Source organism: Carcharodon carcharias, chromosome 1 (assembly GCF_017639515.1).
Source record: "Carcharodon carcharias isolate sCarCar2 chromosome 1, sCarCar2.pri, whole genome shotgun sequence".
Lineage (NCBI taxonomy): Eukaryota > Metazoa > Chordata > Chondrichthyes > Lamniformes > Lamnidae > Carcharodon > Carcharodon carcharias.
In genome coordinates this window covers 17234232-17249701 of record NC_054467.1, presented here as the reverse complement: position 1 = coordinate 17249701, position 15470 = coordinate 17234232, and the positions used below count along the sequence as shown (strand labels likewise).

At 45.2% G+C, this 15470-nt stretch overlaps 1 protein-coding gene across 6 annotated transcripts in view; it reads left to right on the top strand.

Annotated features, from left to right (window-relative positions):
- Positions 1-15470, top strand: part of psd3l (pleckstrin and Sec7 domain containing 3, like) — a 300860-nt gene that overhangs the window by 130863 nt on the left and 154527 nt on the right. Inside the window, exon 1 of one of the 6 annotated variants that reach the window (XM_041200476.1) lies at positions 1944-2011. The exons of 2 other annotated variants lie outside the window; for them this stretch is intronic. In XM_041200476.1, the coding sequence (XP_041056410.1) occupies positions 1944-2011 (68 nt within the window). Of the gene's footprint in view, positions 1-1943; positions 2012-14304; positions 14471-14863; positions 14988-15220; positions 15341-15470 lie in introns of those variants that run through there. 3 more of the 6 variants (XM_041200503.1, XM_041200486.1, XM_041200514.1) reach the window with 3 other exon arrangements.

Sequence of the window (15470 nt, the reverse complement as noted above, 5' to 3'; positions counted from 1 at the left end):
CCTGACCCATAAAGGGAAGGTAAGAATTCCCTTTGCGTTATCTTCTGGGCTTCAACCTCCTCCAACCGCTAAAAGGTGGCAAGAAATCCACTGTCAGCTTTCCTGCTCAGGTCTGAATTAAAATTGCAGTCTGGTCCTGATGGCGCCATGGGGACCTGACCCACAGATACAAGAGAGGGTCTCCTTGTGTTTTGGGTAAATTTCCTTCCTGCAAGCTCCAAAGAGCAAGTTAAAATCACGGAGGGTGGGATTCTAACCTCTCCAGGGCAGGTAAGTAACCTGGGCGGTTATAAATCCCTGCCCCTGCCTGATTTCTGCTACGTGGGTAATGTCGATGTTAGCTTCTCAGAACAGAGAGGACATTATTTAGCACCTAGCCAATGGAGTAACTGATCTACTGTCCCTACTACAAACTCTGTTCCATAGTCTCTGATTCCATCTCTCTGTCTGACAACTGTCTGAGATTAAACTAGTCTGTTTGCAACCTTGGTGTCATATTTGACCCCAAGTTGAGTTTCTGGCCTCTATGACTACCTTTTTCTACCTCCGTAACATCACCTGACTTCACCCGTCTCAGCTCATCTGCTGCTGGATCCCTCATTCATGCCTTTACTACCTCTAGACTTGATTATTCCAACGCACTCCTGCTAGCCTCTTATATTCCACTCTTCGTAAACTTGAGGTCATCCAAAAATCTGCCCTTACTTGCAGCAAGTCCTGTTTACCTGTCTCCCCTGCGCTCATTGACCCTCACTGGCTCCCGATCAACCAATTTTAAAATTCTTGATTTTGTTTTTAAATCTCTCCTTGGCCTCGCGCCCTCCCAAACTCTGTAATCTCATTCGGCCCTACAACCCTCTGAGATGTCTGTGCTTATCTAATTCTGGTACCTAATTTTAATTACAAAACAAAAACAGAATTACCTGGAAAAACTCAGCAAGTCTGGCAGCATTGGCGGAGAAGAAAAGAGTCGACGTTTCGAGTCCTCATGACCCTTCGACAGAACTTGAGCTCGAGAAGTTCGAGTTTGGACTCGAACTCAAGTTCTGTCGAAGGGTCATGAGGACTCGAAACGTCGACTCTTTTCTTCTCTGCCGATGCTGCCAGACCTGCTGAGCTTTACCAGGTAATTCTGTTTTTGATTTGGATTTCCAGCATCCGCAGTTTTTTTGTTTTTATCCCCCTAATTTTAATTGCTCCATCATTGATGACCATACCTTCAACTGCCTGGGCCCTCAGCTCTGGAATTCCCTCCTTAAGCCTCTCTCTCCCATTCCTCCTTTAAGACTCTCCTTAAAACCTACCTCTTTGACCAAGCTTTAGGCTGTTTGACCTTAAATGGCTCGGTGTCAAACTTTACTTTAGCAGGTTCCTGTGAAGTGCCTTGGGAAGTTCAGTTATGTTAAAGACGCTGTATAAATACAAGTTATTGTAGTTGCTAGTGTTTGCTAGTGGAAGTGTGACCCACCCACCCCTAATGACATTAATCAACTTGACATGTGCCAGAATTTTAAAAAGGCGGGAAGTAAAGTTTATATTTTATCAGGTGATTCTTTTATATTTGAAAATCTAAAAATTACAATTCGATAATTGAGTTGAAAGTGACTCTTTACTGGAACCTGAGACCTTGGTTTTGTTTGGAAATGGAAGACTATTCAGTGATAAATGTTTTCTGGCATCTTAAAACTCTCAGAAAGCAAACCTGCCTAGGGAGAGCTAAAGAGCCCTTTTAATCTCTGGGAGTTGAAGTGACCAGTGGCCGGTAGTGATGCTAATGCTGGTAGCATGCAGTGATCCAGACCATCAGTCAGAGTTTACGATCTGTGCTGGAAGGCAGCCTAGTAAGCAGAACACTGCTCAGGGTGGGTCAGACTAAAGACCAGTCACATGAGTCCTGAATTTAGAACTGCACAGTGACTAGAGATTCCCCCTATCTGACTGCAATGGCCTGCTTTGTGTATGGCTGTTTCCCACAGCCCAGATTCTGTGCTGCTGAAAATGACTTGACTCAGTAAGTCTTGACCGTTGACTCTGAAATGACTTGATTTGTTTGCTGTGACAAGGCTAGTTAGTGGTCGCCATGTGTGAGCCGCCTCGTGTGCTGTCAGTGTGTTTTACTGGGGATCGTTGTAATCTTCTGTTTTAAGCAATTTGCTAACAGACATAAACTGTAAATGATTAGAAACAGAAGGTGCTAAAACAGCAAAAGAGCGTCTCTTGGCTTTTAACCTGCTGAGAAGAGGAAGCAGTTTACAGCTTGCAATGTAACTTTCCCCTGACCGGGCAGGTGAATGAGACCTGGGTGCCACTAGCAAGCCTGCTAATTAACTCCAGACTTCTGACTCCACTGGGTGCTTGCTTGAAGTGACAGGACATGTGTGTAAAAGTCAGGGCTTGCTGTCTCACTGCAGACTATTATCAAGGTCATAAATTATAACGTTAGGCTATTAATCACTGAGAAAAGCCTTTGCCCAGAGTGGGGGTGGGGTGGGGTGGGGGGAGAGAAAATAAACTGTAGAGCCCTAAATTTATTACAATTCAGTGTCTGGATTGCAGATCAGTGCAATGTCCTCCAGTGGCAATTTAACACTATACTGTTGTATGTTTAACATGCATGGCACACAGAATGCCAGTACTCTGAACCTTCAACGCAATCATTGGGTTCTAGGCTGTATATGGATTTTTTGCTGCACTTTGCTGCTTCAAAGTTGTTTGGAGGGATCCTGATTATCTTGAGATCTTGTTATGAGCAGCCTTAATTAAAAGCAGCAATAACTTGCACTTTTTGTCACGTACCTCACACATTGCATCGAATTACATAACATGTAAAGCATGGATTCAGGCCACACAGTCCATCTGACCTACGTTGGCCAGCTTTATGTCACGTGAGCCACTCTAATTCTTTCTTCCCACTTTGCCCTGTATCCCGCTGTACTTTTCAGTGTTTCAATACCCTGGTCATAGACATAAGATGAGCACCCAGGAATCCAGGTGCAATGCCAATCTCCCTTGTCAGAGAGAACTCCAAGAGGCCTGTTCAGCTCAGCAAGGAGCAGGCTTTGCAGGGAGTGTGGAGACAGAGGGTGGGAGGTGCTGTGGGGGCAGTGAGGTGGGTGGAAACCTCAGCTTCAGGAGGAGAGGAAGGACAATGAGAGGGAGATTTGGCACGAGCCACTTTTTCCAATCTTGTAGTGATTGATTACTAGGCTCCATTGAAAAGCTGTGATGAGGCATAGTGTAAATTTATTAGATTTCAGAATAATGCCCCGCGGAGAGGAAATAACTTCCCTTTATTCAACATGTTGTTGTTGCATTATAAAATCAAGAGCCCAAGCCATGAAACTAAAGTTCACAACACATTTCAGCGAAGAAATGTGCACGATGACAATTCAAATGTATAAAAGACCTGTTAAAAATCTTCTCTAAAATATATTTTTTAAAAATACGTTGAGGTAATAGGCTTCAAGCAAAATGGAAAGGTTTTATTGAGGGGGCACAACTTTATCAAAGATTTATCAAGTCTTTGGGCTAAGTTGGTGACACTCCAATTTGTGGTATCATTGAGCATATTGGTGCAGCAATTCAGTGCAGCCTGTGTTTCCCATTGTATAAAAGCCCAGCTACTCCACACAGGGAAGGAGCAGAAGAGGAGAGGGACATCGCAGGCTGCTCTTTACAATTTGCGATGGTTAATTTTGAGGCAATAATGGCAAAGATCTGGGAGCAGGTCTCCAAACATTCCAAACATATGCTTCTGACCTGAAGGATTTGCAGAAGGAAATGGAAGTGTCCTATAGCTTCTCGATTAACTCTTGGATCATTTGTGTCCCGCATTGTTTAAAAATACTGGTCGCCTAGGAGGTGGATGAATGATTCTGACAACTTCTACACAGTAAAGAGTGCATTTAAGGAGAGTTAGAAATTTTCTGAGTAGATGTGACATTGCAGTCCTCCCAGAATTGGATCTGTAATCATCAGTTGATGTGATAGAGGGATTTAAAATTATGGACAGCGAGGACAGAGTAGAGAGAAGCAGACTATTTGGAGCAATCTAGAACAAGGAAACATAGATACAAGATTGAATTAATGCATGGAATTTAGGACAGAGAGCAGGAGATAGTGTAGGAGGCTATGAATTCACCACTGAAGTTAATGATTGAAGCAGAGACATTGGGCGGCGGCATCCCAGATTTGCAGATCCTTCATGTATCACACTCACCTCAACGTCCTGAGCGTTTTCAACGCTCTCTGCTGGGGTTCACGTTCAGTTGTCCATCTGAGCTGACCCGTGTCTCCACCCACCCAATGATCACACCCTCTTGCAGCACCTGATCTTGCCCACCACAACTGTCAATTCATTTTTGATCTTGACAGCACGATCTCGATTCAGTTTTTCGTACGCTCCCCTGTCTTTTCCCCTCCCCTAGTCACACATTTCCTTTCCCCCATCACACGTGACCCCCCGGCATCACCTTCCACCTCCCCTCTGTGACCTACCAGCCACAACCCTTTTCCTTCGGGGATGACCAGATGAATGTGCACATTCTCTTCCTTCCCGAAACTCCCATCCCCATCCACATCCATCTCCCTGACCTCTTCCTTCCCACCCCCAGGGCCCGTGTCTGCCTCTAATTTCCCACCAATCACCCTTGCTGTCCTTCTACTGCTACCTTGGAACCCTCACCCTCCCATCCTACCGCCTCACTCTGCCCTCGGTCATTCTCACCATTACTTCATACCACGCCCACCCTCAGTTTGCTGCCCAGGAGGCAATCATGGACTTGTCAGACCCCTCCTATGCACCTGGACACCACCCCCCCCCCCCCAACACACTCCCGGACCCCTACCCCCCAGAACACCTTACCCCTCTGGACCCCTTCCCCCTCCATATCTCTCCTGCACCCCTCCCCCGGAACCGGAACCCCTCCCCCCACTTAGTCCTCCCACCTGCCCCCAGACCTCTCCCCCCGCTTAGTCCTTCCCCCTCCATGACTCCCTCAGATACCCTCACTTCTTCCTCCAGCTTTACTCCTTCCCCCTTCCTGACACCTTCCTCCACCCTTACTTGTCCCTGTACACTTATTCCCTCCCCTCGCCGCACTCCTTCCTCACCCAGACTACCTCCCCTTGCCGCACATCTTCCTCCCTCTGAACTCCTTCCCTTCCACCCTCCCCTTACACCTACCTCCCCAGCTTCCTTCTGCCTGTTACCCACTCCTACCCCTGCACTCCCTCCACCTCCTTCCTCAACACCTCTTCCTCTCCCAGTTGATTGTAGACCTTCCTCTCCCACCCCATCGACCATCATCCGTTGTGAGCATCAACGGTGACTTTCCAACGTCCGTGAGCTGCTTCGCAGCAGATCCATATCCATGAGAATCCACCCAGCATGTCATGGACATTCCTCTAGGATCCTGTTGCTGTTGGGCTCCAGCACCTTCTGCTGCTCCGTGATATGAGCAAGGCCCTGGCGGTAAGTCCTGATTTTTGCACTCTGTTTTCTGCACCAGCATGCTTTCCCGCTGACGCGGGCAGATGATCCAGCAAGGGGGGGGTGGGAGGGGGAGGGGGAGGAGGGAGGAATGTGTCCAGCGGCCTTGTAATGATATGCTGGGGTTCCTGATGTCTGACGGAGGGAAACATCGCCCGCCATTGGCGGTCTGAGCGGACAATCGCAGTTTGGTTTCTCAATACGTAGTGAAACCAATTTTTGGCCCTCTCACCATATTGACCGCTCACACCAGCCAACGTTCCCGACGCCAGCGGGCACAGAAAATCCTGGCCAATATCAGCTTTGAAGATAAATGGGTTGAAGGAAATGGAGAGATAAAGGAATATAGGACCAGGGCAGGGTCCTGATATTGGGATGACTGCCAGTATGGAGGATAAGTACCAACACGGACTGGTTGGCATGAACAGGCTGTTTCCGTGGTGTAGTTCCTATGTAATTCTACATAGCGTGCTCCCAAAGAAAGTGTTCCTTCACTGTCCCTGGGTCAATGCCCTGGAAATCTCTTCCTAACAGCACTGTGGGTGTAACTTGCACCACATGGACTGCAGTGGGTTCAAGAAGGCAGCTCAACTTCTCAAGGGCAATTCGGGATGGGCAATAAATGCTGGCCCAGCCAGCCAAGTCCACATCCCATGAATGAATAAAAAAGAAATGTAACCTTTTGCTTCTGTTTTGAGCTGTCTGATCTACGTGATGCACTGCAGTCAGAAGGATCCGTCTTCCTTTGACTTCCTGCCGACTGTTTTGGCTGTCAGAATATCATGGTTGAATGACCACCTCCCCCACCAAAAAGAAAGCACAGTTGTTAAATAAGCTCTGAACCTTCACAGGCTGTTGAAGTGGCAGATCAAAAAGTGGACTGTGATTTGACCAGGATTACAAGTGAATATCAACTGAATTTTCACACGTTCAAAGTAAAGCATCCTTCCAATGGACCCTTCAAATGGAGTTCCTCACACTTCTGTTTGTTTTAACTTTATAGCGGGGATGTCAAACATTCTCAATATAAACTACTGCTTTCCGTGTACAAAATTGGAGAGATCTCCTACCCATTTAAATTCATTCTCACCAGGGATGTTGCCCAATTGATGATCATAGTTAGGGACACATTGGAATCCATGGGGATACTGGTGTCTTGGATTGGTTAGTTGGTTGACAGGGAGCCAACCAAGCTGAAAAAAGGCACTACCAGCACTGGCCAAAAACTCAGCAATCGGGTTTGTGGGTTAATACTATGAGGCAGCTTTCTTCACTGGCTTATATCCACTGCAAGCCGTAGACTTGTATTCAGTCATAAAGGTACAAGAGGTCAAGTCATCTTGTAGAATGAAAGCAGCCCACGGAAACTTGCTCAGTCTATGTACAGAACAATACATAATACGACACTCCTGTTGACAAGTCTAGGAGAATCATGTGCTGCAAAAATGTTCATTTCATGATTCATGGAGGGGGTGGCCTAATGATATTGTCACTGGACTAATATTCCAGAGACCCAGGGTAATGCTCTGGAGACCCGGGTTTGAATCCCACCACAGCAGACGGTGAAATTTGAATTCAATAAAAATCTGGAATTAAAATGACCATGAAACCATTGCTGATTCACTAATGCCCTTTAGGAAAGGAAACCTGCCATCCTTACCTCGTCTGGCCTACATGTGGCTTGAGATGTGGTTAACTCTTAGAAATGCCCTCTGAATGAAGCCTAGCCAATGATGCTCACATCCCATGAATGAATAAAAAATATAAATGCAAGCCTATTTCCTTTGGTTGATAGATCATGTCATAATTGGCCTTGTGACTCAGAACGTATCTCCACTGGTGAGAGTTGAAATGTGCATTGTGAGGTAAGTTTGTACGGCTGATGTGAATGATACTCTGAAGTATCATTTTCTGACGGACTTGTTTTCCAGTATAGTACCCTGGTGTGTTGTGTGACACAGCATCACACTGCTCCTACCACTCTTCCCCACTCTAATGTTAGAAAAGAGGCAGAAAAGTGCAATGAAACATTCAAAAGATCTGTGAAAATACCAGCAGGGAACTATCAAATCAAATCAAAAATAATATTTTCATTAGTCGCTTTCAAACCCACCATAACCTTTACCTATGAGGCAGATGCTGCCCAGGTCATGGTGACAGAGGAGGAAACTCAGGGTTTAAAATTGATAAGGAAGAGGTATTGGATAAGCTGTCGGTGCTTGAAGTTGATAAGGCACTGGGACCAGATGAGATGCATCCACGATATTGAAGGAAGTGAGAGTGGAAATTGTAGAGGCACCGGCAATAATCTTTCAATGTTCCCTGGATTCGGGGGAGGTGCCGGAGGACTGGAGAATTGCAAACATTACGTCCTTGTTCAAGAGAGGTTGTAAAGATCTGTCCTGCAATTACAGACCAGTCAGTTTAACTTCGGTGGTGGGGAAACTTCTAGAAACAATTATTCGGGATAGAATTATTAGTCACATGGAAACATGTGGATTGATTCGGAAGAGTCAGCATGGATTTTTTAAAGGAAAATTGCATCTAACCAACTTGGAGTTTTTTCAAGAGGTAACAGAGATGGTTGATGAGGGAAAGGCCATTGATGTGATGTGGACTTCCAAAAGGCCATTGATACAGTGCTGCAAAACAGACTTGTGAGGAAAGTTATAGGTCATGGAATAAAAGGACCAGTAGCAACGTGGATACAAAATTTGCTGAGGGATAGGAAACAGTTAATGGTTAATGGATATTTTTTGGCCTGGAAGAAGGTTTGTAGTGGAGTTCCTCAGGGGTCAGTATTGGGACCCTTGCTTTTCCTGATATATGTAAATGATCTAGATCTTGGTGTGCAGGGGACAATTTCCAAATTTGTAGATGACACAAAACTTGGGAGAATTGTAAACTGTGAGGAGGACAGTGTAGAACTTCAGAAGGACATTGACACATTGGTGGATTGGGCAGATAGGTGGCAGATGAAGTTCAATGCAGAGAGGTGTAAAGTGATGCACTTTGGTGCAAAGAACATGGAGAGACAGTACAAAATAAAGGATACTATTCTAAAGGACAGAGAGACCTGGGTGGATATGTATATAAGTCATTCAAGGTGGCAGGACAGGTAGAGAAAGCTGTTTCTAAAGCATACAGTATTCTAGGCTTCATTAATAGGAGCTTAGAGGACAAGGGCAGGGAGGTTTTGATGAACTTATATAAGAACACTGGTTAGACTTCAGCTGGAGTATTGTGTACAGTTCTGGGCACCACACTATAGGAAGAATGTGAAGACATTGGAGAGAGAGTGCAGAAGAGGTTTACGAGAATGGTTACAGGAATAAGACACTTCAGTTAAGAGGAAACATTGGAGAAGTTGGGACTGTGTTCCTTGGAGGGGAGAAGGCTAAGAAGAGACGTGATAGGAGTTTTCAAAATCACGAGGGGTCTGGACAGAGTAGACAGGGAGAAACTGTTCCCATTCGTAAACTGATCAAGAACCAGAGGGCATGGTTTTAAAGTGTTTTCTCAAAAGAAGCAAATGTGAGGTGAGAAAAAACTTTTTCACCCAGCGAGTAGTTAGGATTTGGAATGCACTGCCTGGAAGTGTGGTGGGGGCAGGTTTGATTGAGGCATTCAAGAGGGCATTGGATAATTATTTAAATAGAAACAATGTGCAGGGTTACGGGGAAGAGGCAGGAGATTGGCACTAAGTTAAAATGCTCAGAGCGCCGGTGCAGACACAATGGGCCGAATGGCTACCTCCTACACCATAACAATTCTGTGATAATCCTCGACACAAGCTGTACAATCATGTGTTGCCACTGAATTGCTCTTCAATGACATGCATGTGTACAAATTTTCACTGAGGATCGATGAGACTAGTTTGAATTGGCTCATTATCTCTCTCAACTGAAAACATCCTCAAATAACTTACCTGATAGCACCTAGATAGAACAGTACGTGGGTATCAGTGGATGTGGTGGCACATTAATGCAGTTCACAACCTGGGAATCCTGTCACTTGCGTATCAGAAGACCAGACCTCTTCAATCAAAATTGTACATGACCCATGTGATAAATGCAATCTATCACGTTACAGGCATGCATCAGAAACTATTGGGGGAAATCTTCCAAGGTTTGTACCCAGGTTAAGCTAATCTTGGAAAATTGGGCAGTTCGTTTGTGCTCTAACTCTTCTGGGTCTTAGTGTTCAAAGTGTGAGTGCAGGTCCAGAACCCAGAATCTTCTCATTGTATCTCAGTTGGAGGTTCCGTCTCCTATGAACTTTAGTTCTCTCTCTCTCTCTCTCTCTTTCTCTCTCTGTCTCCCATTTGTATTTGCTGTTGGACATTGCTGCTGATTTGAGTGCTTTAGAGGGGAACTGCCCGTTAATATCTCCAAACTTACGTGCAGCTTTTCCGGAATAGATCTGCTCTGCTGGGATCAGCATGGGAGATGACAGGCCAAATGGCCTCCTTTCGTGTCATAACCAGATTCTGTGATGCAATGATATTCCTGCTTCTGTTGTTTAGCTGGGCCTTGTTCTGGTAAAGAGAAATAACCGGCCTCATGTCACCAGATCCCTGTCACCTCACTTGCTGTTTTAGAACTCCCAATCAGTTATCACACTGACAGGAAGAGCTCAGGGGATGTGGTGACAATGATGTCTGCCTTGGTGGTCGTCTTGCGATCCATTATCGTTCACTCAGCAGCACTGAAACACATAGCCTGAGTTTGTGCTTGTCTGCTTGCTTTCCGGTAACCTGAGTCCTCAATTTATAGAGATGCATTAACCTTACTGTTGTGACTCTGCTTGTACTTTATTACAGTATTGCAGTGTAATTATATAACCTCAGCGAATCAGACAGAATCCTTTGGGCCTTCAGATTGAAGGTCGGAGACAGGATTTTGATTTGAGCATCGGAACTGTTGTTTCATGTTCTGCTTTCTCTTGTAGGTTATCTTGTTCAGTCAGTTTTACAAAGAGTTGCATAGAACACCCAGTGCAGTAACAGTCAATGTGACTGGAGTTTTGCTCCACAGGAACTTGAAGCTTTTTCTGCCTTAATCATCTTCCTCTATCAGCATCTCCTATTCTTTTTTTCCCTCATGTCTTTATCTATAAGAACATAAGAAGTCGGAGCAGGAGTAGGCCATTTGGCCCCTCAAGTCTGCTACCCCATTCAATAATATCCTGGCTGAGCTAACCTGACTTGGACCTCAGCTCCACTTTCCTGCCTGGTCCCCATATCTTTTGACTCCCCTATAGTTTAAGAATCTTTCTGTCTCAGTCTTGAATATATTCAATGACTCAGCCTCCACAGCTCTCTAGGGTAGAGAGTTCCAAAGATTCATGACCCCCTGAGAGAAGAAATTCCTCCTCACCTCCACCTTAAATAGGCGATCCCCAACTCTGAAACTGTGCCCCGTCCCCCCGTGTTCCAGATTCCCTCAGGAAGGGGAACATCCTCTCAGCATCTACCCTGTTGAGCCTCCGCAAACATCCAGCTTCCACCTAAATGCAGCTATGCTATTTTCATCAGATACTCCTCTTGGTACCCAGGCCCTCATTCTCCTTTAGATAGAAGCAAAATACTGCAGATGCTGGAGATCTGAAATAAAAACCGAAAGTGCTGGAAAAACTCAGCAGGTCTGGCAACACCTGTGGAGAGAGAAACAGAGTTAATGTTTTGAGTCCATATGACTCTTCCTCAGAACCAAAGAAGCCATATTGGACTCAAAAATCTAACTCGTTTCCCTCTCCACAGATGCTGCCAGATCTGCTGAGCTTTTGCAGCATTTTCTGTTTTAATTCCACAATTCCCTTTGATTTGTGTGTAGGGCTGCAAGTGCTGTTTCGCTTTGGCTGTGAGGAATTGGTACATCTTCGTGATTAGCTGCAGGCTCTCTAGCACATGGTCAGGTTACACCCGGCCATTTGGCAATCTCGGCTGTGCTTTTCAGGAAGAAGTGGGCTTGATGGGGACAAGATCTTTTACCCATAAATGAAATTAGGCATCCGAGTCAGCCTCAGACTGATCTTGCTCATTCAATGGCAGCTAATTGTGACAGACAGTCCAGTCCTCTGCTGCAGAAAGACCAGAGACGACATGCAATGAGCTGCTCTTGGTCTGCTCTTTCTGTTTCTCTGCATGGTTTTGCAGGGAGCATACAGACTTTACCATCTCTTATAGTGTAACTTAAAAAGAAGACCCTCATCTTCACTGATAAGGAAATATTTATTTCTTGGTATATGCCCTCTGCCCCAAGGCTGGTCTTTGGTTCAGCATCTGCTGATGCTTCAACCCAAGCCATCTCCCTGGTTGTGTTTTTTCTTCAGTGGTGGTTTGCTATTGCCCCCCACTCTCAGGGGTAGATGAGGAGACAGGACCTAACTCTACCTCAGCCGGAATGGGAATCAAACCGGTGCTGTTGGCATTCTTCTGAACCTCATGCTAGCCATCTAGCTAATTGAACTAATCGGCCCCCCCTACAAAAATATCCCCTACTGGAATTCCCACTGTTTAATTAATGGCATGACTTATTCTCTCTTGGAATGTTGACCAAAGTTTTGGACCTAAGTGCCCATTCTAACATTGTAAAGGAAGCTTATTCTTCTTGGCACCCTATCCATTTGGTTTTATTTATTTTTAGCTGCAATGGCCCTTTAAAACAACCATGCATTGCGGTACTGCACTGTGTACATATACAGTATTCCTTATGGATTTAGACTGAAGGAACTTGACTAAGGAGTCACTAAATTTGGAAATATAATCTTACTTCAACTGGAGGGGATTATTGGTTAGTAGTGTCAGCAGACACAAAGGCAGAGACTGTTGATCCTACAGTACTGGTTAAAGCAGATGCAAAAATATTGAAATAGTCGGATTATTTGTGGGGCGCTTTGTAATTCACTTATGAATGACTGCAGAGTCAGATCCTTTCCACTAGGTTTTAAAAAAAAGAGTGAACAGATCAAAGGCATATAATACAATTAACTCTGACTTCGGTTTTGAAGTAAACTGTTGCTCCTCTTCAATTATTAGATTAATTAAGTCTTGTGATGATCATGCCCTGAGTTAATAGACACATATATGGGATGACACAGTGGGCAGCCAAGGTCTTAACCTATGAGGGGATAACATGATGCTATGAAATGTGAGAATAAAGGTCTACAGATTTATAAGATCAAACGTGCATTTATATAGTGCCTTTTGCATCCTCATGAAATGCTTCACAAAAAAAGTAAATTACTTTCAAAGTGAAGTGGCTGTTGTTTTGTAAGCAATGTAGCAACCAAATTATACATAGCAAGCCCCACAAACTGCAATTGAGATAATTCTGTTTTGGCAATGTTAGTTGAGTCACAACTTGGCCAGGGCTGTGGGATGAGCTCCAGGCTGCCTCTCTTTGAATAGTGCTTTGAGATTTTCAGTTTCACCTGAACGGGTAAATGAGGCTTTGACTTAATGCCCCATCCAAAAGACGGCACACCCAACAACGCGGCACTCCTTCACTACTGCACTGGGGTGTCACAGCCTGGATTTTGGGCTCAGGTCTCTGTAGTGGGTCTCGAAGCCACAATCTCTGAATCAGGTGAGAGTGCAAAATTGAGCGAAACTGCCACTGACCAATCTCACTTTAACACCAAGATGTCTAGCGTCTAGAAGCAATTTCCAGAGTTCTTTTTTTTCCCAATAACATATGCAACTTCAAAATTACCAACAGCCAGCCCGTAGCACTCTTGCTCTGAGACAGAAGGTTGTGGGTTCAAGTCCCACTCCAGAGACTTGAACACAAAATCCGGGCTGACATTCTTGTGACGTACTGAGGGAGGACTGTGCTGCCGGAGGACGTCAAACCAAGGTCCCATCTACTCTCTCAGGTGGATGCAAAGGATCTTGTGGTGCTATTTCACAAAGAGCAGGCGAGTTCTCCCGGGTATGCTGGCCAATATTTAACCCTCACCCAGCATTGCGAAAACAAACTATTTGTCTTTATTACATTGCTGTTTGCGTGACCTTGCTTATGTACGCAGTGCTTGCCCTGTTTCCTACACTTTCTGGCTAGGCAGCAGAGGCTGAAGCTTTGGAAGCTACAACACATTTTTGAGGTAATGTGAGAGGCTTTGCTCCAGAACAAAGGGATTGTCAAAACAGATGGCAAAAGCATAAATTATTCCATTGCACCATCACTGACAGCCCTCCTCACGCACCCCCCCCCCCCAAAGAAATGAATACCTTATTTAATCTGATTAGCACTCCGCAGACGCTGCCCGACTTGCTGAGCATTCCCAGCGTTTTCCGTTTTCATGATCTCATTTTAAAAAAAAAACGGTTGAAGTGAGAACATAACAGCTGCTGTGACTGGGTCACGAAGGGTTAACTGCATGCACCACTAGGTTGCCTGCTGAATCGGTGGCTCTACAATCAGCATGTCAAGCCTGTGGGCAGCAAGACTGGCAGTCAGCGTTGTTTTGAGCCTATCAGCGGGAGCTGAACGGTGATGGGAAGCCGGCTGTGAGCAGCCCTCGTACAAGCGTGGCAGCTGGTCAGGGCGAGGGTGTGCAAACCTGTCACTTTAAGCAGCTGCCACACGCGGACAGTGGCAACTTCAAAGGCCAGGGAGGTGCGCGCACACAGTGCTGAGGAGCCAGCCAGCAGCCTCGAGCAGCAGTGGACAGTGTACATTGACTTCCGAGTGGAACTGTTGGCATCGCTGAACCCTCCCTCCCTTGCTGAGCTGGAGTTTGAATCTGAGGCTTGGAGGGTGGGGGAGGGGAGTGCCTCTGTAGTTTTTTTTTAAGCCTAAAACACAGATCATGGGAGGTCCAGAGCTATGCAGGATTGTGGGAAAAGCCTTTGCCTATCTGATGTGTAGCAGCTGGATTGAAATCCCTTGAAGAAGCTGCAGGTTTTTTTTTTAAAAAGATAAAAATGAAGGAAGTATTCCAGTGACCGTTATGGGTTGTGGTTCCTTACCCAAGGTAACATTTCTGTTCTCAAATGCAGCTGGAATAGGGTGGGTGGTAGGTGGTGGGAAATACCAAAAGACTGAATCTGAGTTCAGATGAATTAGAGTTAGTCATTGTAGTTTTAAAGTGTAACTTTGTTCTGTTTTTTGGGATAGACAATTAACTTTCTTTTTGACTCAGACTCAAGCCTTGACCCACTGTAAAGTTTCGAGTAAGGTAATGAAAGCCCACGTCCCTTGAGTAAAGTGTGAAAGCAGTTGCTCTTCTTCATACTGTCAGGGGTAAGCACTCTGTTTTGTTCGGCTCATGTGAAATCCTGGCAATGATTTAACAGGCAAGGGGCGTTTTTTTATTTGGTGCTGTTAAGGGTCATGCGAGTGGCAATGCTCGGTCAGGGGATTTCAAGCCTTGCTTATTCTGGATAAGTCTGAATTCGAGTCTTGGAGGCTGTTGCTAAGTTCGAACAAGCTGTCAGACTGGTTCTGGCAATGGAATGAATGTGCACTCTGCAAAGCGCAGAAAGGGTGAAGTACTTGGATTTTATTTCTTTGCAATTCCTGCAGGCATGTAATTTGAAAAAAAAATTTCTATGCACTGGTTGCCTGTTCTGTAACTCGATGCTGCCTTCAGCCCTCTATATTTTCTTGATTGTTCGATGGGTGTAGTTCTCTTTGGGTTGGACTGGTATGTGCTGTGTGTTTTCTCTGCACTTTGTCATATCCTAAAGGATTTCACTGTGGTTGTTCCTGCTCTGTCCCAATTCCTCCACCCAATGTTTCACGCTTGTTGTTTGGTCTTCATTCAAGGAGAAAAGTAGCATTATAATTTATGTTCCTGCTGCTGTCGGACACCCATTAACGTTTGCAGGAGGTGCCTAGAGTTGTAAGTTCAGTCACATTTTAATGACTTACCTTTTAATGGGTTTTATTTCCATGCTGTGGATTCTTAAAGCAAGCCTTTCATCCCCTTTTCTGATGATTACAGGATGCTTGTTCACCTTTCAGCATCTTTT